The sequence below is a fragment of the Sciurus vulgaris genome (assembly GCF_902686455.1).
Source record: "Sciurus vulgaris genome assembly, chromosome: 7".
Classification (NCBI taxonomy): domain Eukaryota; kingdom Metazoa; phylum Chordata; class Mammalia; order Rodentia; family Sciuridae; genus Sciurus; species Sciurus vulgaris.
The window spans coordinates 119,337,801-119,360,415 of NC_136467.1; the positions used below are offsets into that span (position 1 = coordinate 119,337,801).

Here is a 22,615-nt window from a genome sequence, read left to right on the forward strand (position 1 = left end):
CGGTTTACTTAGCCATATTTAACTGCCAGTCCGGCTCTGGGTAAATACTTTCTCATCTCATCTTCCCTGGGTTCCTCAAGTATGCTACAGAAGGTTCTGGCATATGCATTCTCTTACATCATATACAGCATTGTCACTAATTTTCCAGATCTCTGGGCACAGGTCCCACAGGAGGAAGCAGAATGGGGTTTAGAGAGCCACGCTGGGTGAGCTCTGACCTGTGAGGTCCGCATCGGACAGATGGCGAGTGCAGGTCCTCTCCCTCCTGGTGACTCCCCTGTCGTCTACTTCCTCAGACAAAGGGGCAGCCGCACCCAGCCAGCAGTGCCACCTGGAAAATCCACAGCCCTACCAGGGGACCAGCTCCACTTTCCTTACATTTTTATAATTGCAGTTTAGTTAATTCTACCTCTGGCAAGTTCCTTCACACACAAACACAGAAGCTGTTCTGATCTCTTTCTTCTCTCCTCGCTCCCTTTATTTCAAGAACTGTTTAAAATACATAAGGAATAAAAAGTGATATAACATTCAGCCACGTCCTCACCCCCAGAATTGACCATAGTTAATATTTTTCACGTACACTTGGAGTCTCTTTTATTTTAATCAAAGCATTGAGACATTCCAGTTAGTGCCGAAGCCTCCTTTGTTCCCTTCCTTCCCTCTCCTCAGAGACCACTGCTGTCACAAATTGAGCCATACACTTCCAGAATATTTGAGAGTATTTAACAAGCATGTATGTTTCGAGGATAACGTGTTTTTGAGTGTGCAGTCCCCATTACTCAGGGTCCTGGACCTCGCTTCTCATCTAGTCTCTGTGTTGAGATCCATCCCGATTCATCTCTCTGAGAGAACGCCTGCCATGCAGGAGGGGACAGGAGACATGCCAGTGGGGACGGAGCCGGGCTCAATGGCAGGGTGCTTGCCTAGCATGTGCGAGGACGTGGGCTCCCTCTCCACACCACAGGGAGATAAAAGACCTCCTGGTGCTAGCCCACAGAGGCTGTGCCTTCCCCACAAGCCGTGCTCCTTGGGTTTCCTGGTAAATCCACATAACCCCACACGCTAAAACTAGGAATCAGGGTTTCCTCCCGGAAACTATGTAGGAAATTAGACTCTGGGGCCTTTCACTTGCCTGTGGTCGGCTTGTGACCCACTCATGCGGGTACTCCATGGTTCTGGCCACTGTGACCCCAGCTCTGGAGTTGTGACACACCTGTGATGAGGTGTCAGTAATGTTCTAAGGCCCAGGAAAATAAAATCCAGGGGTTGGGGCTGGGGTTGTGGCTCAGTGGTGGAGCACTTGCCTAGCACGTGTGAGGCACTGGGTTAGATCCTCAGCACTGCATAAAAATAGATACATAAAATAAAGTTACTGGGTACATCTACAACCAAAAAAATGTTTTAAAAATTTAAAAAAAAAAAAAAAGCTACTCGGGATAGTGAGTAGTCAGTGCATCCCCAGCCTCATTATCTGGAAAGTTGCTCCTTGTTCTTTGGTGGAAAGAGCACAAACTACCAGACATTAAACCTGACTTCTGTCTCCACTGTGCAGCTGGCTGCTCTGGGATGCTACCCCCATCCGGTGTCTTCTCTGCCCCCGTTTCCTCTCCTCTGAGCAGGTCTCCTGTTGGCTGTCCACCTACCCAGCAGCTTGTCTAGGGACCCAGACGTGTTCTGCATGGTCTGACTCACTGGGCCCCTTCCCCTTGCCTTTAGCAGCCACCTGCTGCGTTCCTACTGTGTCCCCATGATTTTACTTGTGTGACAGCATTTAATCTTCATTTCCTCGAGCAGTGGCTTTAGAAAGATTGTTTTCAATCCTTTGTTTTTCTGGTATGCTTGATTACTACTATGGCAACAACATAATTTTATTTTCTTTTTTAAAACTTCATATATATAATATTTCTGCCTTATTATGAGTTAAATTGAGTTTTGTGGGTGGGCCTAGGAACCCCATCAAAATTTATAGCTCTATTTCTTTGGAAAAATTGCTTTCAGGCATCACACAACCAATTACAAGGGAAGTTTGGAACACCACCAGTTTGTAAGTTTGGTCCACTGTACTGTTTGCATTGTTCTCTAATTAGTTTGTGGAAGGATAGTTAATCTCCCTAGTGAGACAATAAATTTCTTAAGGGCGGGTACTACATCTTGCATGGATCCCCATTACACCCAGCAGGTGCCAAGCTCAAGAATATATTAACACATTCTTGTTTAATCCCTCCAAAGCCCAGCTGCCTGTCTGCCTCAAAGAAATGGGTGCTGATGGCAGTCACCTCGGGTGCCCCTGGTGGTGACTCATACACTGTCAAACTTGCAGACTCCTAGATGAGGCCCAGGGAAGCTGTATATCTGGTCCAGGTTCGTTAATTTTTTTCTAGAACTTAGTATATGCCAACACTGTTCTGAATGTTTTACATTTGTTAATGTATTTAACCTTCATAAAAATATATTAAATACTTGTTTTTATTATTCCCATTCTACAGATAGATGACCAGCGAGGTTAAGCAATTTGCCTAAGGTCATAGAACTATTGAAAGTTTAAAGTGAGATTCAAACTCAGGTAGCCTGACTCCAGGACCCAATCTCTCAACCATTGTGCCCCTTGTCTATGAAAACCCAGGATAAAACTTTCCTCTCAAGTGGACACAGTGCTGGCATTTCACCAGCTTCATATCATGTGATCTGTGTCAAATCCTTAGGCAGTATGCAAGGTAGATACATTTTTTAGTGCATACATAAATAACCTACCAAATTCAAACAGTTCAGAAAAGTTAAAAAGTAAAGTAAATGAGTCTCAAAATTCTTCTATCACAGCTAAGATCTTGGGTGATGTATTGGCAGTCGTTCTAAGGACATTCCTCTGTGAGTACTTTTGTCAGTTGGATATCATGGGGACCTCCTTCCAGATGCATTGACAAACGAGGAAACCACGTCTTAGGAAAGCACAGTGCTGTGTCTCCTACAGAGCTAACAGGAGCAGGGTCGGGACTTCTGTCCTGTGGGGAGTTTTCCGTTTATGGTGAACTCTCAAAGTGAAGTGCACATTTGTTTTTTGACTCAGTTCCTCCTGTTTGGACGTCTTTCTCCCAGAACTCAGTCCTGGTGCTGAGCTGAGAGGGTGGCCATGGATGAGGCTGTGTTATCTTTCCTGAAATTGCGCCTGCTCAAGAAAGACTCTGGTGCAGGGCAGGTGGGATACTGATGCAGCCATCAGCAGAGCTCACAAAAAGCAGCTATTGGGCTTTCTCTGGGACAAGCCATGGGGTAGGTCCTGACCCTGTGAAGTCTCGGCTGCGGTGGCTGCGGTGGCGTCCTGTGAGGACGCACAGTGATTGCAGGTGTAGCCCAGTCGTGAGTTCCAGAGCCACCTCATCTTTCCTGGTAGAGCCCCATTTACATTCTCCTAAGGAAGTTCAGAATTGGCTGAAGAGGGAGGCGCTCACTGCCTCCTCCTAGCCAGCTCCCTTCCTGCAGATACTTTGGTCTTAGGGCTGGTATCTACTTCTGCTGAAAATGAAATCACATATTCGACTCTCAGGCTGTGTTAGTGAAAATGAACTCTAATGTGATTAGATATTAATGCAGCATAATGGAGGATCGGTAGTAAATTGAGACCTTCTGATCTTATTACTCCACAAATGCTCCCTCCCACTCAGGCTGCTGCCCTGCCCAGAGTGCTGAGCCCCAGCAAGCCTGGGGCAGGGAGAAAAGAGTGACTGGGTGGGGGGGAGGGGGAGGGGAAGGGAGAAGGTGGGATCTGGGAGTTAGGCCACTCTGAGGCCCTGACAGGACCTCTGAGGCCAGCCTCACTTCTGCCCTGAGCCCCTTCCCTTCCCGCTGTCAGGTGGAGGGGCGGGCCACCCCTGTGGAGGACTGAGCTCCCAAATGTAAAGTCTTACCTTAAATCCCGAATCACTAGAAGATAGACAGGCACGGGCTGGAAAGCTAAGAACAAAATCTTGTGTCTCCTCTATTCCAACCTCTTTCCCCTCTGTAATCCCTTTTGTGAAATGGTGACTTAAACCCAATAATAGTTGCCACCGCTGTAACTTGTGCTGGTTGTTCCCTTTCCTGGTCTGAGAGGCAGGCGGTAGACCAGCTTTCGTGGGTACAGTCAGCTCCCTTTAGGGATAGGGATGGGAGGCTTAGCTCAGGCCTGTGGAACCTAGGACCTCTCAGCCCTCCGGGCCCACAGGCTGCATCCCACCACAGGCTCGGCAAAGGAGCTGGGGGCCTGGGAGGACCAGAGTCTCCTGCCAGGAAACGGGCACGGATGCAAGCTCTGTGGGTGTCAGATGGCATCACCAGCAGGTATGAATAATGGCGTTTTTACAAGGAGAGCGATTTTTCTTACTCTGGTTTCAGAAAACTGCTTTCAGAGGCACAGCCTTTACACATAGGATGGTAACGACTTTTTAATGACCTTAAGAGGACTGGTGTCCAGGCAGCAGTGAATCAATCTCAGTGGGAGGTTGGTAGTGAGAGATAAGATGGAACACCTGAAACAGAGGGGGAAAACAAACTGCAAATACATATATTTTCTTTGCTAGCATTACTTGGTAATTAGACAATTACAGGAAACAGCTCCGCGGCAGCTGGCATTTCCACTGTGTGAACGGAGGAGGGATGGCAACAACTGTGAACTCCTCACATTTATTATAGAAAATATTATTGGAGTGTACAGTCGTGGGTGCCTCCTGCTCCTCCAGCGCATTCTGATGAGCTGCGGAGCTGAGCCAGAGCCAAGCTCCTCCTCTCGGGGTTCGCTCCGGGCCTGCTCCGCTGGCGTTTAAATGGGTTGGCCCGGCCAGGCTGATAAGAGCTGAGTTGCCTTTAAAATATCAGGTCTGCTTCTGAGGCCTCCCAGCGATGGGCCGAGCGTTTGAGAACGGGGAAGCTGGAGTCCTAGGGAGCCTCTGCTGCTCCCAGGTGCCCTCTTGGCACCCTAGTGAGTGGCCCCACTGCTCCACACCCAGCACCCAGCGCTGGGCTCGTCCCACCCCTGCCCTGCTGCAAAACTCTCCTACTGGAAGCCTCCAGAACCTGCCCTCTCTCACGAGGAACAGCCCTCTGGAGTCACCACCACCCTGTCCCATTTTATAGATGAGGAAATGCATTTCATGAACTCCCGCCACCCTTGACTGTGTTTATATTTGGCCACACTCTTGTCACATCAAACATGGTCTACACATGGTGTTCATTTTTAGAGGATTTTATAAAAATCCTGAGTGACAGTCATAGGGTGTAGTGTTGGCCTGAATGGGACACTATTCCTGCCTCTCTCTGCTGCTGCCCTCCAGATAGCCCCCATCCTTCCTGTGGCACAAGCCCCTCAGGCTGGGAGGCCCCGCTCACGGACACACAGCCATTAGCCGTGCTGGTGGCCCCGCAATCAGCAGGCGGACCGCACTGTGTAACCAGGTGAACACTTGTGTCTCCCCTCCCAGGTCCTGGCAGTCGGTGACTTTTGAAAGACAGCCCGCCTCCTTCATCCGAATTGTTGGAACACACAACACAGCAAACGAGGTAAGGGCCTCTTTTCACGAGCAGCGCTGAGCCATCTTGTGATGTCCAGGTAAATGGCGTACCGAACCTAGTGGCACTGCTTGCTCGGCCTGCTAATGGCCTGTTGTTCCGACAGCTCGGTACAGAAGAAAGCCCCGCTCTGGCCCAGGGGGCTGTCATTATGGCGTCCGGATGTGTCTTCACTAGCAAATGAAGCCAGCACCTACTGCTCTGCTTACCCTCCCTGCCTCTTTGCAGAACCCGCCATCACAGAGCCCAGGGGAGGTCAAGCAGCCTGTCCCTCACCTTAGCGTCCTTAGCCCTGCAGTAGGCAGTGGGTTCATGGGGGCCCTGAGCATCTGAGTGTGGTGTCCGGTAGATGGCCATGCTGGTAGCATGGTGTGCTTATCTCTCGCTTTGAAGGCCTCATCCCATGTGTAGTGCACCTCTGAAGGAACTGCTGGCAGAGACGTGCCATGCGAGGGGCAACAATGTGACAGTTCATGAGGTGAATGAGAAGGAAGCTGGAAGAGGGTGGCCCTGCAGTCTCACCCCTCTGTGCACCTTCCTCAGTTCTGCACAGGACTGGCTTTGTGGGTGTGCACTAGAGCAGTGGCCTGGGTCCCGTGCCCGGGCCTTGGCATGCTGCAGCCCCTCCTTGAAACCCTTGGTGTTCTTACTTTGAGTCATGTCTCAGGAAGCCCTGCAGGATGATGGTGCATGCCAGGCTCACCGCGGCCCCGCTGCTTCCCGCTCCTCACCTTCCCAGACCTGGGCCTCAGCCACAGGCTTCCTGGGCCCTGGCATGTGTGCTGGAGGGCTAGAGTCCTCAGTGCTTGTCACTGGATAGGGACACTGCAAGGGGCTGCATTGGCCTGAGGGTGTTCCCATGGAGCGAGTACAACATTAAGTAGCAAATAAAAAGCATGGTAGGGTGAGAGAGGCTGTGGAAGAAAGGTGGTGGTGGTTTTCCTGCCTTCAAACCCAAGGCCCTACGTTTTCATTTTGCCACCGGCTCTGCCTGTTACCGAGCTAGCCTAGCTCATGCATCATGTTTGTGGAACCACGATTCTCCCAGTGCATCATCCAGGTGTGTCTGGCACTTCAAAGCATTCTCAGAAGCCAAAGCATTTAAAATGTGGGGAACATGTCTATATTCCAAGAAAGTCAGGAGGCGGAGGCAGGAGGCCTGCAAGTTCAAGGCTAGCCTCAGCTACTTCGCTAAACTGTCAAAATAAACAATGGAAAGGCCGGGAGTGTATGTATCTCAGTGGTAAAGAGGTCCTGGATTCAACCCCCAGTACCAAGATAAGTAAATAAATGAAAATAATGCAATAGTTTAGGTTCATTTTGCCTTTTTTCTTTTTTTAATAAAAATGATCCATACCCTCAATGTGTTTCCTGCAAAGAGGAGCTTGTAAACAGAAACCTGAGCTTTTTCTCTTCGTTTTAAAACAAACCTGAAAATTATAATAGTAAACTAACTGATATTTTTAAAAGCAAAATTCAAGAATTCTAAACATTCTAATAAAAGTAAAATTTTAATCTACATTTTAATACATATTTGATCCCTAACCAATAATGTCATATAATTCCGTGAATGAATTCCAGTTTTTCTTACCACTTAAGCTACATTAATTATGTGTGTTACTAAACTTGAGAAAAACTCAAATTTATTTTTATAAGTAACATACTGAACTTAAATATTTTCACTTGCAATCTTTACTTCTAGTATAATTCATGTCCCTAAAAAAAAAGGCCAGTTTTTCACTTTATGGCCTAAATAGAACACTGAAGTTATATATTGCAACAGAAGGAATTCTCAAATCAGAAAAAGCTGAGGACTTCTGATATGCGTCTGGCCAGGGTCTCTTCCAGACCTGAACTCAGTCCCAGCCTCATCACCTCTGGGACCAAAGGAATGAAAAAGGATCTTGGACCTTTTATTTCAAAGCTCTTCTAGATGGAGAATAACTTCCCAGGCAAGGCTCTAAAATCAGCCTGCAAAACCTTTTTTTCATGGTGAGTTTCCCAAAAATATCCAGGCAGGACCCCAGTCCCTTGGGTGAAGACGGGGCCAGTCAGTTTGCATGACTGGCCAGCAGGCACTAGTGACAGCGGCCCATCTCATTTGGCTGATGAGTAACTTGCTCATTGCCTTATTGAATCAGTTATTGATCAGGAAAATAAAGCCTCAACGTGGTGTTTCCAACTGGGAAACATTTTAAATCGTAAAATAAATGATGAACAGGATCATAAGACAAGATCCATAAACTGTATCATCCTTGGAGCACACGGGAAGACATAATAAAGTTGGTTTCCCAGGGTATCAAGGATGTAGCAGACTCTCAGAATGATCTGCTGCTGCTCAGAGGTTCTGGGAACCTCAGAAGAAGCAGTACCACCTGCCTTAGAGAAGTGGCCGCCCAGAGGGGGCAGGGGTAGGTTGCCTCCTGGCAAGGAGCATGGCTCTGGCTGGCTGGGCAGGACTCCTGGGAGACAGCGCTGGAGGAGAGCGGAGATGGCTTGGACAGGAAGGTGCTTGCTGTGGCATGGGCACGGCCAGGGAAAGGAGGCTGGGGTGAGTCCAGGACAGTCCCGATGTGCAGTCCCGTGAGAGCAGAACGGTGCCATCAGAAATAGGGGTCAGGGCACCTCTTTCTCACTGTGGACGGTAGCCTGGAGGGCGGGGTCGCAGGGTCTCCGCGGTCTGTCTCCACTTGGTTGCCACGCGCTATCAGTGGCTCTTAGCCAGGGCTGCACATCACCTGGGTGCCTGAGCAACAGACGATCATTTCTCCCAGCTCCACAGGCTGGAAGTATGAGGTCAGAGTGCCAGCAAGGTCTGGTGCTGGGAGGGGGTCCTCTTCCTGTCCCTGCCTTCACTGGCCTTCCTTGGTGAGGGGAGGATGAGTGAGCTCCGCTTTCCCTTTCCCTTCTAGTAAGGATGCTAATCCCATCAAGGGGCTGCACCCTGTCATCTCATCTAAACCTAGCCACCCCCAAAGGTTCTGCTTCTAATACCATGCCCCTGGGGATCAAGGTTTCAATGTATGTTCTGGGGGACCCAGACATGCAGTCAGTTTCAGTGGCTGTCATTTCAGGCAGAGCCAGGACTTGTTTCCTTTTAGCTACTGGGTTGTACAAACCCAGATGCTTTGTGCAAATTGCCAGGAATATAGGGGAAGTTGATTTTACCAGAGAGGTAAAATTGTCTGTGTGTGTAAAAGCAGAGGAAAATGTGTCCAGATGAGCCCCTTGCCTGGTCCCCAGGTAGGTCCTCTTTCTGCAGACACTGCAGCCTCCTCAGGGCTGGCAGAGCAGCGGGGCAGGAGAGCACTTCTGGGAATGGAAGAGCTTTCAGGGGAGGTGGGAGCCGTTTCCACAAAGGATGGAGAGTGGCCCGGGGAGAGAGTGAATGGCCAGAGTTGCCTGCCCTTCAGAGGGACCGTGGCCAGGAGCCCCGTGAGTTGACAGCTACGGATACGGGCTGACCTCGCGTCATCGGGTGCTCTTGGAGTAGCAGAGGGCAGATGCCCAGCAGTGAGTGGAACCCAGACAGGTTGGGCTTTCTTGCCCACCATAGGTCGTGTCTGTCTTGCTCCGGTGATCCAGGCCTCCCGCTTCCAGAGAGGCTCAGCATCTGTGGGCCGCATGGTGGTTCCCCCTTTCCCTTGATCAGCTGGCTCTCGGGCATCGGCAGCCTCGCAGACTGTGGAGGCTTCGATTTCTCCATCACCTGCTCCGCAGGCCTGATTTCCTGCAGCACCGTGCCTCTCCTCTGGGAAGCGTGCGTCTGCTGCTGGCATCTGTCTCTCATCTTCTTCTGTGAGCACCACAGCAATGAATTCATTTAATTTTTTTAGCTTCGTTTACGACTTCTGTCAATAGAGTCCCCTAACGCTGGCCTCGGAAGATGCCTGCTCCCTCCCGCCCTGTGTGCTTGGCCCTCAGCAGCTGCTCCAGCGCCTCACACTTGCCTGTCATCTATGTGTCTCGCTGTCCCTTCGCCCCGCGTCTCCTGCTTGGGGTGGTTCTCATGTGCCGCTGCTCCTCTCCTTGGCCTCACCCGGTCTTGCCTACCTTCCTGCACGCTCTCAGGGCAGCCTTTGTCTTCCCCTGTGCCTGGCACTAGATGGCAGACCTGATAGTTTGTCTTTGAGCTCACCCACTGTCCCCTTCCATTGGTCACCTGATTCTCCAGTGCCTGTGCTGCCAAGCTCACTCCTGGCTATTCCTTGACCGCTTTTTGGTGGTCTCGGTAGCCAACTTAGCAAGCTTATGTGCATTCCATGTGGTCATCCCTTGCCTCCATGACTGATGGCCTCTGAGCCGCTTGTGGGGAGGCAGACATTGCCCCCCTTTCTAAACCTCTCTGGTCACAAAAAGGTCAGAAGCTGGGCCTTGTCACTTCCCCTGTTAACATCAGGCAGACCTTCAGTTCCAGCTCAGTGACTGCGGCAGAGTGTGCCTGGCGTCTCCCATCAGCCCCTTCCTCCTCACCTTAGCACAGTAACAAAGGTGTACACCTGCATCCTTGAATCCACAGAATTCAAACAAGATCAAGTCTGGGGCCCCGTGAAAATTAGTGGTATTAAAAGTGATAGAAGTTGTGTCTGTTTGTTGTTTGGTTTTTATGAAACCCTGGGTTTGAGAGGAAGTTCCAGAGTGACTTTTCAGTAGGCAGAGAGCTGAGGCTTAAGAGGGCTGTCGGAAGAGCGAGCTCTGCAGTGTGGAAAGGGCTCCTGTGCACAGGAACACATGCCAGCCTGTGCCACGTCGATGACAGAAACTGAGGACGGCATTGATGAACTGTAGGCAGCTCTCACGGTTCCACTGTGCTCACTGGACTCATGTGGCAAGGGGAGAGGCTGCGGCACCGTCATCTTTGCATCTTCCAAAGCTGGCATGGTGCCCGCCGTGTGTAAGAGTAAAGTACCTATTAGCCGAACAAACGAATAACTGATTAAGCTGTGCAGCCATCTCTATTTCTCCCAGTTAGTCAAACAAAGGAATGAAGGACAAGATTTAGTAAAATAACTTTTCATTACCAAGTGACCATGGCATTCCAAGACAGAGTCTCTGCAGTCATATTGAGAATTTCTTTAACCCAGAAACCAAACACTTCCATAAATGAAAAAGTATGTGTACCAAGCATTCAGCATCTCTTAGGTTAGGACCCTTATAATAAAAATAATTATTATTAGAAACAACAGTAGTAGTGGCTAGTATCGACTGAGCACTGCTCCAAGGCCAGGCCCTATTCCAGGCCCTACGTACTTATCCCATTATTTTATACTCATATTTGCAGTAGCTTCTGCTCACCCTCATCTTAAAGATGAGGAAACCCAGTCAGGCATGGAGGCACCTGCCTGTAATCCCAGCAGCTTCGGAGGCTGAGGCAGAAGAATCATGAGTTCAAAGCCAGCCTCAGCAACTGAGGGAGGCCCTAAGCAACTCAACAAGACCCTGTCTCTAAATAAAAAATATAAAATAGGGCTGGAAATGTGGTTCAGTGATTGAGTGCCCTTGGATTCAATCCCCAGACCAAAAAAAAAAAAAAAGATGAGAAAACTCCAGGAAGCAGTGGGCAGCTGTGGCCTGTGTGTGAGCATGTGACTCGGCCCAGACCTCTGGGGAGGTGTGATGTGTCCAGGGTAACTGAACACGCCTGTGCCACGTTCTGAGTGTGACACTCCTGTGTGTCCTCTGAACGAACTCTTGTGCATGTCGAGATACAACAGAGAACAACATAGCATTGTTCACAACAGACCCTGGGACGCCACCCGGCCATCTGTCCACACAAGAATGGGCAAATAAAGCACAGTGTGTCCGACAGTGGACAATGATCCATGTGGATGAACGACAGACCATCTTGAAGGACAGCAGAGAAAATGAATAGTAAGGTTGCATTCATCTGGGCATGGTGGCACATGCCTGTAATCCCGGCGACGCCAGAGACTGAGGCAGGAGGATCACAAGTTTAAGTGCAATCTCAGCGATTTAGTGAGACCCTGCCTCAAAAATAAATAAATAAATAAGTAAATAAAAAGGGCTGTGAAAGTGGCCCAGTGGTTAAGCACCCTGTTAACAATTCCTGTTAACAACAACAACAAAAAGCAGATTACGTTCCTATAAACTTCAAAACAGTCAATACTTAACTCTAGCGTTTATACCTACATAAGTGGGAAACTGGTGAGAAAAACAGGGAAGGGGCAACCGCTGTCTCAGGCAGAGTTGTGGCTTCCTGGGGTGGGGGCTTGCAACATGGGGGACGTGCAGGCCCCCACTTCTTGGCTCAGGTGGTGTTCACGCGGGTGTTCATGGTGTGATTGTTCAAAACTACATTTCTGTTTTATGCACCTTTCAGTGTATAGTTTTCACAATAAAAAGTTTTGGTTTTAAGTAAAAAAGAAACCTTGATTAGGAAACTGAAGCTGAGAGATGCTAACTAATTTGTACAAGGTCACCTGCATCGAGTGTCAGAGCTGGGATTGGAATCCAGGCAGGCTGGCGCTCAGCACCCCGGCTGCTACATCTTGTGGGCACCCTGCCCCACCCTGGCCCAGGACTCAGGTAACCAGTAGACTTGGCGAGTAGGCAGTTCCCATGGGCTCACATGGCGCTCGTTAGATCCAGAGAAGACACCGAGGCAAGGCCTTCCTCAGGGGGACTGCAGCCTCACTGCCTGGCGGGCGACCCCTGAGGCGTTTCTCACTCTGGGTGATGTCTCAAATGGCAGCACCTGGCTGTGGAATGGGCAGTAGCCACTGCAGCTCCTTCAGGTGCAGGCTGGCCCTGGGGTTGGGTCTCCATGAATGAGACCAAGTCGTGGAGGGTCCTGGAGGGTGGGGTGCAGGCCACACCGCAGCTTGCTGGCAGCCATGTTAGGAATGGTAAGGGACCTGAGCTTGTCACAGGGGGGCCTGCACGGCAGCAGCACAGGACAGAGAGTCTGCAAGTGGCTGCTTGAGCTGCCCTCCAGGACCACTGAACTCAGAGCCTGGAGTGAAGCAGAATTTATTTACAGGCTTCTGTCAGCCAGTGAGTGGCTCTGGGCTCCCAGTGCCATCCTTGTTCCCATAGCAACATGTGGCTCTAATGAAAAAAAAAAAATCAGGGAAACAGATTCTGTTAAACAAAAAAAAAAAAAAACTAAAACTAAATGCTGCTTCCTGGCCTGGCGATGATTTTTTTCTAGACCCTCTCCCCACGCTCACCCTCACCTCACCCTGCCTGCATCCCCAAGCACTTCCCCTGGAGTGTCCTCTAGAGGGTCTTCATCTAGGCCAGAAGGTGCCTTAGAGCAACCACTTGCTCCCAAGGCCAAAATTCCCAGTGGGCAGCAACAGGGATGCAGCAGGCAGCCTGGTGGCAGCTGCCAAGAGAAGCAGCCCCACCCTGCAGAGCTGCGGGTCTGCAGGGAGAGGCTCCCTGCTGCCTGGGGAAAGGCCTGGCCTCCATGGGGGAAGGGATGTACACAGGGTGACCTGCTCTGGCATAGAAGTAGCCCGAACAAGCCCAGGCTGCAGATCCACCCTGGACAGCCTCTGCGGTATACGCTAGAACAGGGTGCTGGGCCAGAGAAGATGGCACAGGAAGTGGCAGGGATCAGGGCATGGGGACAGTTGGCCCCAGAGGCAGGCACCTGTGAGCTCGAGTCGAAGTCCAGCATCATATACAGCTTTTCTTTTGGTGGGGGGTGGGGTTACTGGGGAATTGATCCAGGGGTGCACTACCACTGGGCCACATCCCCAGCCCTTTTTATTTTATTTTGAGACAGGCTCTCACTGAGTTACCCAGTCCTCCTCCTTCTGCCTCCCAGGGCACTGGGATGACACGTGTGTGCTCCCATGCTTGGTAGCGTTTGAGGTCAGAGACCGTGTTGTGGCATCCGTGTGTCCCCAGCACATACCCAAGGCGTGGCTTACAGTTGCCCTTCACACATCAGACCAAGAATCACTTGTGAAGGTTGCACCAAGGCTGTTCCCGTGTCCTTGGAGAAAGAGGAGCCGAGGTGGAGAGAAAGTCGGAGCTTTAGTTGCAAGAAAATATAGGGCAGGGGAGGAGCAGAGCGATCCAAACCAAAGCACGGATTTAAGGATCACACAGGCGATAACATCAGGGCCAGGTGGCTCAGCGGTGGGGAGGGCGGGAAGGGCGCTCTGAGGAGCCAGTGCAGGCGGGAGGGAGTGGGAAGGGAGACTCTGGCCACGTCACCTCCCTGCCTCACAGGACACTCGCCTTTAAGGAGAATAAACTAGGCCTTTGAGGTTCCCTCCCAGTGAGATGGGAAGACAGAAAAATGTTTTATTTGTTGCATAATTATAAAAGAAGACCCTTTATGGGCGGCTTTATGCTTAAGCTTCTGTTATGGAAGACTTTATTGGGGAAATTGGACCCGTGACACACCAGTGAGCGAGTCCTCGTTTCAAAGGCTGCACAGTTCTTAGGCCTGTTGCCTTGGGGCAGCTTAATTCCTCGTGTTCCAGGCCTGGAGGAAGTGAGTGCCCACGACCTGGGCAGGCGAGTGCCCCGAGCCGGGAAGCAGTGAGAGGAACTTCCAGCTACCAAGGCAGTGACCCCTTGCTGAACTGGCAGTTTGGAGGGAGAACAGAAGCCTGCGTGCAGCTGGAGCTCTGAGACAAAAGGCACACAGGGAGCCTGGTCGGATGGGGGAGAACTGCCCGGCTGGGGCCTCGCCATGGTAGCAAGAAGAGGGCCACAGCTGGGCCTCGCTGGTGCCCGTCCAGTGGAAAGGAGCCTTGGGAAGGCCACGCTGCCTGCCGAGTGGGGGTGTCAGGCCTCCCAGAAGCCAGGGAACAAGACTTCTTGTTTCTTAGTTGAGTTTTTCATTTTGTTTTATTGTTGTTTGAAAAAAAAAATACCTCTACCACTTTGTGGGCAAATTAGGATGAAAGAGCGACTCGCTCTCCCTGGAACAATGGAGTGTGTGCATTTAAAAAAAAATGCAGAAATATAGGTCCACCTGGGAAAGGCTTTTCCCCAGAACCTTCCACACAGCAAAGTTCCAGTTACCTGTGGATGTGGGAAAGTGGCATGGAAAGAAACTATTGTCATATATGAGAATTATCACCCAGAAATTTACTTCCACATCTAGGAGGGATAAGTACTTGTGCAAAAATGTTTGGGTTTCCATTACCCCAGCAATACAGAAAGTGCTGCTCCCGATTTGAAATGTCTCCCCATGGAATAAGCTGCTGGGCTCCTCCAATGCACATGTGAAAACAAGGCTTATAAAAAGAAATGTTTTGCGGGGAGTGCTTGGTCTTTCTCTAAAACAGAACAAAAATAAAACATCTCTGCAGGCTGAGTCTGGACAGTTAGGTTCTGCTCTGGGATGAGGGGAGATCAGTGGTACCTTCATCAGGCTGGTTAATATCTACTCTGATGCTACCACCTCAGCCTCATGGAAGGGAACCAGTCTTCAGGGGATGGATGTCAGAAGCCATGGCCTTGTGTCTGACTTATAGTCATTGAGAGGTAGGTATCTATTTTATAAAGACATGTTGCCTTGTAAATGTAACTTGAAAGCTTGGATCAGAAATCCTATTTGTATTGGTTGGCACGAAAGCAGTCTATGGCCGATTCCTCAGGAGAGACCTGGAAAGCAAGGGAGAGTCATTGATCAACATTTATTAAATTTTCCCAATTTCTGTTACAGTTCACAGTACTCTTAGGCTGATTTGGGAAAATTAGCAGATGCTTCTGCTTCTAAAAACCTTGAAGAGATGTCAAGCAAATAGCGTTTGGGGATTCCCTCTAATGAAAGGCACGGACAGTAGCCAGCTGAGGAGTTGGCCTGATGGCCAAGAAGGGCTGGGCATTTGCATACATCCTGTCCGGGGTTTGTGGAGTAAAGAACACCCTGGACTGTTCCCAACATGTCCTGGATTACAGCTCCCAGAGAGGCAGGGCAAAGTGATAATAAACAGCAGCTACAGAAAGGACGCCCAGATTGTGACTGAGGCTGTGTCCGATTCATACACGACTACATTGCAAATTAGCCGGCTCCTCTCGGGGGATAGATCCAGAGGCTATTGAAGATGGTTCAGCGAAGGTGCCCCTTTGTGAGCAGCGGCAATCAAACAGGCTAATGGGATGCATGATTACCGAAAAGGGGAGCGAAGATGATGCTGCGGCCGCGGTAATGGTTTTGCATAAATCAGAAGTGCGTCTCTGCCTGTATGCCTCATTCACTTTTGGTCTCATCCTTTCCAAGGGGTATTGCAGTCTTGGGAAGGTTCAGAAGGAAGAAATTGAACCACATGAGCTTCCCAGCCAGTAGAGACTGGGACCTGGCTGTTTGGCCCACAGGGAGGCCCACGGGGCCCTGCAGGAAGAAGGGCTGAGGAGTGGGGACGGGTATGTTTCCAGGTCCCCTCCCTCCCCGAGGTAAGGACAGCCTGCCCAGGCCATCAGCGCCCTCCTCCAGCTTCCAGGAATAGAGCAGAGGCATCATGACTCCTTCCTTTCTGCACCTCAGTGCCAGGCAGGAAGCAGCTTGGGGACCAGCTGGGATGGTCTGCCTCCCATGAAGGAGCTAGTTCCCCTCCGCAGGTTTACTCTTCACCCGACTCCAAGAGGAGAGAAGAGGGACCAGACCAAGGCCTCTGGTGGATGATTTGCGAGTCTCAGGGTCCCAGGGGCAGAGCCTCTGTCCTGCACAGGATGAGGAAGAAGGGCTACGGAGGCCAGTGCTGGCTGGTGTTGGCCACACTGTTGCCACATTTCGCTCCAGGTGCAGGCTGGATCAGCAACAGAGATGACTGAGCCAGGGGGGGCCGAGCAGTGTTCTGGGACCCGACTGTGGAAGCCCCTCTTCATCCCTCTGGCTGGAAGGCCACTCCTCCCAGCCCCCAGCCCCTGTGCCCACCTCCAGGCTTTCCTAGCCTCCCTCTGGGTGGCAGCAGCTCATCACACACCTGACGCGTCTCCACCTGTGAGGCCAGGTCTTGATGCCGTGGAAAGTTCCAGACTTGGGTGCTGCCCAGCCCGGAGGGTGAATCCTGCTGCCCACTGTTGGCAGAAGAGCTGGTGTGCTGGCACAGAGCACCTCGGCCCCAGACTGCCCCCGCCCATGAGGTCCTGACCGTGGCCCAGGCCTGGACCTGCCTGGTTGGACCTGGTGGCCAGGGGGGTAAATGCAGCAAAGGGTGGAGGACCCTGAGTGACCACAGTATAGCGGCCATTGTGCCTTCCCCAGTGGCTGCCAGTCTCTGTCCCTTCCATAGAGTCCCTTGTCTCTGTGGACCCTTTCCTTCCTTTATCAGTCTTATTAAGTCTGTCATCAAATTCTGTGTCCCTTTTCTTTAAAAATGACTCCTTCCTCTTAGTAAGCTGTGCTTCACTTCAGGGATTTCAGAGTGTAAGGGTCTGTCTTCTACTCTTTCTTTAAACACTTGTATTATTTGAATTTGTCACCACAAACGTGTATTTCTTTTGCAGTCTTTTTAAATGTAAGAAATGGTAGTTCTCCAGAGCCCTTGCGCTGGCTCCGCCTGCCCTGCCTCCGCTCCCGTCCATCCCTACCCCCCCCCCCCCCCCCCGGCACCCCCTGCTCCCTGCCACTGCCCTTTGGCTCAAGAGCCCAGAGTGGTTCATCCACACCAAAGGCAGTGGGGACTTCGGGTCTCAGACTGGAACACAGCTCTGTGGTGCCCTCATTCCTTACCTGGGGGCTGCACCTGGGCCACCTCATGCAAGGGGCTGGCAGGCCAGTGTGGCCTGGGATTTCCCAGGGCTTCCAGGGCACCCTCGCCTTGATTGGAAGATACTGTCATGATTTGTGGGTCAGGAAGAGCAGTGGTTCTGATTTCTGTGGAAGAAAGACCCCCGGGAACACACAAAACCAGCTGTGGCAGTTCCGTCCGCGTGGCCAGGCACATTGGGAGTCAGCACAGTTTGCGTCATTTGCTGACCGGTTGTCGGCAGGCTAACACAGTGTGCGGGTCACAGCACTCACGAGAGGCAGGAGGAATTTGTCTGGAACGAGGACAACGAACAGCCAGGACCAGGCCTTCGGCATCGTTTGGGGCTCCCGCAAACAGTGCGCGTCCCCCCAGGTTCTTCCCAGCCCGCGGGCAGTGGACACCCACTCTGCGTGATATATGGGGACCTTCCTTGGAAGACAAGCACATCCTACAGAATCAGCCACCAGGCCACTCTGAGTGAGGTCTTTTCAACTGTGTTTCTCAGTGCAGGGTTTTTATTGATTTGTTTATTCTTGGGCAAGACCCTGGCTACGGCGTGGACAGTGAAGCTTGGTCCTTGAGGGTGATAGGAAGTGACAGATCAGGAGGTAGAGGCAGGGGAGGGGCGGCCGCAGGCAGGAGGCACATGGATGCTTGCAGGGCGGCTGGGGGAGAGCCCACCTGGACAGTTACAAGTCTGGAGAGAAGGCTAGAGCCAGGGAGAGGAAACCCACTCAGGAGGGAGAGGTAACAAGGAGGCCGAACGTAAGTCCGCTCAGGCATTAGCGTCAGCTGGCGGAGCAGCCTCCAGAGGTGTTGATGGGCTGAGAGCCGGTGTTACACAGGGCAGGACAGAGCACTCCAGTGTCCAGGGTAGCAGGCCCGTGCACCCCGGCTGAAGTCCTCCTTCATGGGCGTGGCGGCAGAGTGTGCCTGGGTGGCGAGGATGGATGGGAGGGCACAGTCTCAGTTGAGGCCTTGAATCAGTTTGGAATGTGAAATTCAAAAACAGTGGTCAGTGAGTGAGTTGCCGTGGAACGTGGAGAAACAGTTGACTCTGGAGGGAGGCGCGGCGTTGATCTTGCAGCGTGACGCACAGTAGGTGGTACCATGTTTCCACCTCTGAGAATGTGGTTCCACAGTAGGGGCTGCGCGTGCCGCTCACGCTGTGCAGTACGCCCCCCGGGGGCCACGCCGCCCACCAGGCTCCTCCTGAGCCCCTGCCGTCTCCACCTCTGCCTGCCTCCTCAGGAGCATGGCGGTGTCCAGCCAGCCCTGCCCTGCATCCAGCTCACGCCAGGAACCAGTGCCCTGTCCTGCACCTACACGGACCCGTACCAGGAACACAGTCACCAACCACCAGCAGACCCAGAGCCCAGTGGCCACTCACCAGGAGCAGGCCCCTCTGAAGGAAGTGGGGATGCAGCTGCAATTCCCCAGGAGCATGGGGTGGGCTGGGGGGGCCTAGCAGTGTGTCCCTCCTGCGTGGGCTCAGTGGGACCTGCTGCTCATGGCTGTCCACAGAGGCGCCCGCCTGCTAGGCCTCCATGCCCATTGCCACAGCCAGCTGCCCTGGCCCCTGCATTTGCACCCAGCATCAGTGACGGCTTTGCAAGTCACATCTTCCCTGCTGCCTCAGGCCTCCTCGCCGTCCCCAGGCCTGTCCTTGCTTTGTTGGTTAGATCTCCTCGGCCACCACTCAGAGATCTGAGGCCCAAAGACTTTCCTTCCCTAGGCCACTACCCATATTCTGCAGTTCCCCTCTCGCCTGGATGCTTCTCCGCCTTCAGATGTCCTGTCCTGTGCCTCCAGGTCATGTCTGGTCATTTAAAACGAGCTATGCCAAGGGCTGAGCTCCTCCAAATGCTGTGGAGCTGTGGCTTTCAGGCATTTTGTTTGCATGTCCCCCTAAAGAGCTTTGGAAGAAAGTATGATCTTTTGAACATGTTAGATCGAGATGCAGATTAAATGTTTCATCATAGGTTTAAAAAGTTATAAATCTGAGAAAGATAAACACAAGTTGGAAGATGATGAGAATTGACTGACTATCAGGAACTATTTGATGGCGTGATTTGATAAGACAGATTTTAAGTAACTTTGAATAAAGCACACAGAATCTGATAGTAATTATGGACAAGTTTTATTTGTGGATTTTAGCCAGGGAATCTTGAAAATGTTTTCATAATTCTAGAAAAATTACAGTTGCATTAAAATAATTCACATCAATCACGTGTACCCTTCAGAGGTTCTGAATTCAGAGCTCTAACTCAGGCCACCTATGAGGTTCCAGGACACTCTGAGGCCCAGTGGTATGACAGGCCACATTCCATCCCATGCCTTGAGCTGGCAAGAGGGAGACCCTTGTGCTGGTGTGGCACTCCTGGGTGAGTGGGCATGCAGGGCCTGCCTTCCTGGGTGGCAGAGACACCGGGTCTGAGTTCAGGCGAGCCCTCAGCAGTTGTAGAAAACACGACTCTCAAGTATCTGGAAACTGATTCCCTTAACACTGCCACCCACTCCCTGGGTGGTCCATCTGCCACCTCAGACTGACCACCACGACTGCAGGGGATGGGATTCCTGTCCCTCGGAGAGCTCAGGACGAGCACTGGGAAGTGGAGCCCCAGAAAGATGAGCTGATGGACAGCAGAGAGGAGCCCCGTGCAAGCTGGCCGGGGGCAGCCTTCCTCGCTCGGCCTCGGACAGGCTCCTCCACGCCCGCCCAGCTCTCCTCAGCAGCCTGCCTTTTTTGTGCCGGGTGTGTCAGGTCCTCTCTCCCCCAACCACGGCCCTGCCTCGAGGTTGGGCTGGGCTCCCCATTCACCCAGCAGCGTTCAGCGCTGCGCCCGTGTGCTCGGGTCAGCAGCGCTTCCAGCCAGACCAAATGCAGGTGGGCAGGCCTTCCCTGGCTTCTGGAGGGCGGTCACCCACCTTCGACCAGGTGGCCAACTCCTCAGGTTGAGGTGTTTGTTCCAGGCCGGCCCAGGCCAGGCAGAGTTGGGGTCCACCCCAGCATGGTTCCCACACGTCCCACAGGTCATGCAGGTTTTGCTGAGTGCACAGGTGCTCTCCTGGCTGCCCTGTTATCACAGCTGATGGAGGGAGGTTTCCCATCCTGTGCTGCTCGCCGGGCAGAAAGTGTTCAGAGTTGTGTGACTGCCACCACAACCCACATCTGCTGACTTGACCTGGCCGCCACCTGTGAGGATAAATTAATTAAAAAGGAGAAAGAGCTAGGCGTGGTGGCGCACACCTGTAATCGCAGCGGCTCGGGAGGCTGAGGCAGGAGGACTGCAAGTTCAAAGCCAGCCTCGCAACTTAGCAAGGCCCTAAGCAACTCAGTGAGACCCTGTCTCTAAATAATACAAAAGGGGTGGGGTCTGGGGATGTGGCTCAGTGGCAGGTTCCCCCTGGGCTTAATCAGTCCCCCAAAATTAAAAATAAAAGGAGAGCCCCTGAGACAAAATTCACCTAAAACAGGGTCATCTGGTGAGAACATTCTGCAGGAACCCATGTCGTGGTGTGGATGGCTCTTGGGCCATTGTGCATTTACTTTCATCCTAACTGGCCAGGTGTGTCCAGGACCTCCTAGTTGCTGCCCGGTGTCTGGGAAGGACTGCCCCTGACTCTGTGCCGGGCTCCCAAAGCTGGCAGGACCTTCCCGGCAGGCGGTGCTGGGTCCCAGGCCAGCCCCTCACTCACCAGCTCCTTTCCTCTCCTCACCCAGGTGTTCCACTGTGTCCACTTTGAGTGTCCAGAGCAGCAGAGCAGCCAGAAGGAGGACAGCAGCGATGAATTGGGGACAGTGGACGACGGCCTGGCCAGTCAACAGCTTGACCCTCATGCCCTGCGGGCCCCCGGCGGCAGCTCACTGCCCCCCAGCCCGGGCCCCAGCTCGCGCTCACCCAACCGGCAGCACCAATAAAGGAGGCAGCAGATGTGTGACTGGGTGGGCCTGGCAGCAGCAGGAGCGTCCTCCGGGCGGGGCTGTGTGCACTGCCCTCCCCACGTCCGGGGGGCAGGCCCGGCTGCAGAGGCGGACACAGAACAGGTCTCCTCCCAAGGACGCAGGCCCGCTTTCTTCTCCTCCTCTGTCTAGTCAGGCTAGTCTCCAGGGGAGAAAGGGGCCTTCAGTCTTCATCAAGTCCACCATTAAAACCCTACCTCTCTAATCTAACCCAGGCAAAGGGACGGAAGGCAGTGGCAGGCCCGAGGTGCGGTACAGGAACGGCAGCGCACGGAACAGAAGAGCAGTCGGGCCTTGCTGCCCGCAGCGCCCTGGAGGAAGTGGCCCGTGTGTGCTGACTGGTATGGGACACACCGCCCTGGCAACCAGCCGATTGCTCGTTCCGTTTAGCCCTCCTCCGTTTGCCGACTCGTAGGCATTCCGGGTCTTTTTGAAACTCCAACAGCAGATCTCTTGTTCCAATCCCTCTATGCTGATTTCCTGCCCTTGGTTTTGCACGGTTTCACAGGGGCAGGGCAGAGGCTGTTGCGCCAGTCTCCTGAGCGAGATGCAGAGGCAGCGCATTGTGACCCCTGGTCTGACGAGGTGAAGCCTTTGAGGAAGTTCAGTGAAATACACAGCGAGCACATCTGTCTGTGGACACCGCCGGAGTCAAAAATCTTGCAAATTGTTGAGTTTTTAACCTTTCATTCCTGAAATGTATCCCACCTTTAAGCTTGGGCAGCTGACCAGGAAACAGTTATGCCAGCTGCTAAGTTAACACTCAGAAGTACATGTAGATAAATATATGCCAACGTCTGGCGTAGCTTGGCTTGCATGGCTGAGCATCAGGAGCACAGACCTGCACCTCTGCAGCCACTTTGCGCCGCTGAGTTTTCCCCATACCATGGCACTCAGCTGGTCATTGGAAAAAGCATTTCTCAAAAACTTCTCTCCTAATTGTCACTGAGAGGATCTCATGTGACTACTGAAGTTCCATCTGCTTTCTGTCACTTACAAGTGGTTTCCTTTCCAGTACTGAGGACCCTTGGTAACTTGCTCAGATGATGGTCTGCAGTTTGGCTGTCTCCAGAGTCCTCCATGTCCGTGGTTGTCAGCTCTGGCCTGAGAGACTCCCTGGCAGTGTGGCAAGCAGCTGAGCTGCACAGTGGGCCTCCGCTCCCCAGCACATCCCATGAGCCTGCTTAGAGGAGGGGGCGGGCTTGAGGACTTCCTTTACAGTGCCCAGAAGACACTGGGGTATAGAAAGAACGGAAGGGTCAGGCGCCTGTCGCTCCTCCTTCAGTTTGGTTTTGAGTGGCTCACCCACACTGAATAGCCAGTAGTGTCCAGCTGCGTGGCTAAGGGGAAGGTCATCTTTCTGTGTGAACACAGGCCAGCAGGAAGCACAGGGTCACCTCGGTGGGAGAGGTGGCTCTGTGGAGAGGTG

The 22,615-nt window shown here is 52.3% G+C and overlaps 1 protein-coding gene across 1 annotated transcript in view; it reads left to right on the forward strand.

Moving 5' to 3' along the window:
* The window catches only part of BTBD9 (BTB domain containing 9), a 447,416-nt gene extending 426,039 nt beyond the window's left edge, over positions 1-21,377 (forward strand). The window contains 2 exon segments of the mRNA XM_079148343.1: positions 5,451-5,529; positions 20,947-21,377. Coding sequence (XP_079004469.1) covers positions 5,451-5,529; positions 20,947-21,144 — 277 coding nt within the window. The 3' untranslated portion in view covers positions 21,145-21,377.
* The last annotated feature ends 1,238 nt before the right edge of the window (positions 21,378-22,615 follow it).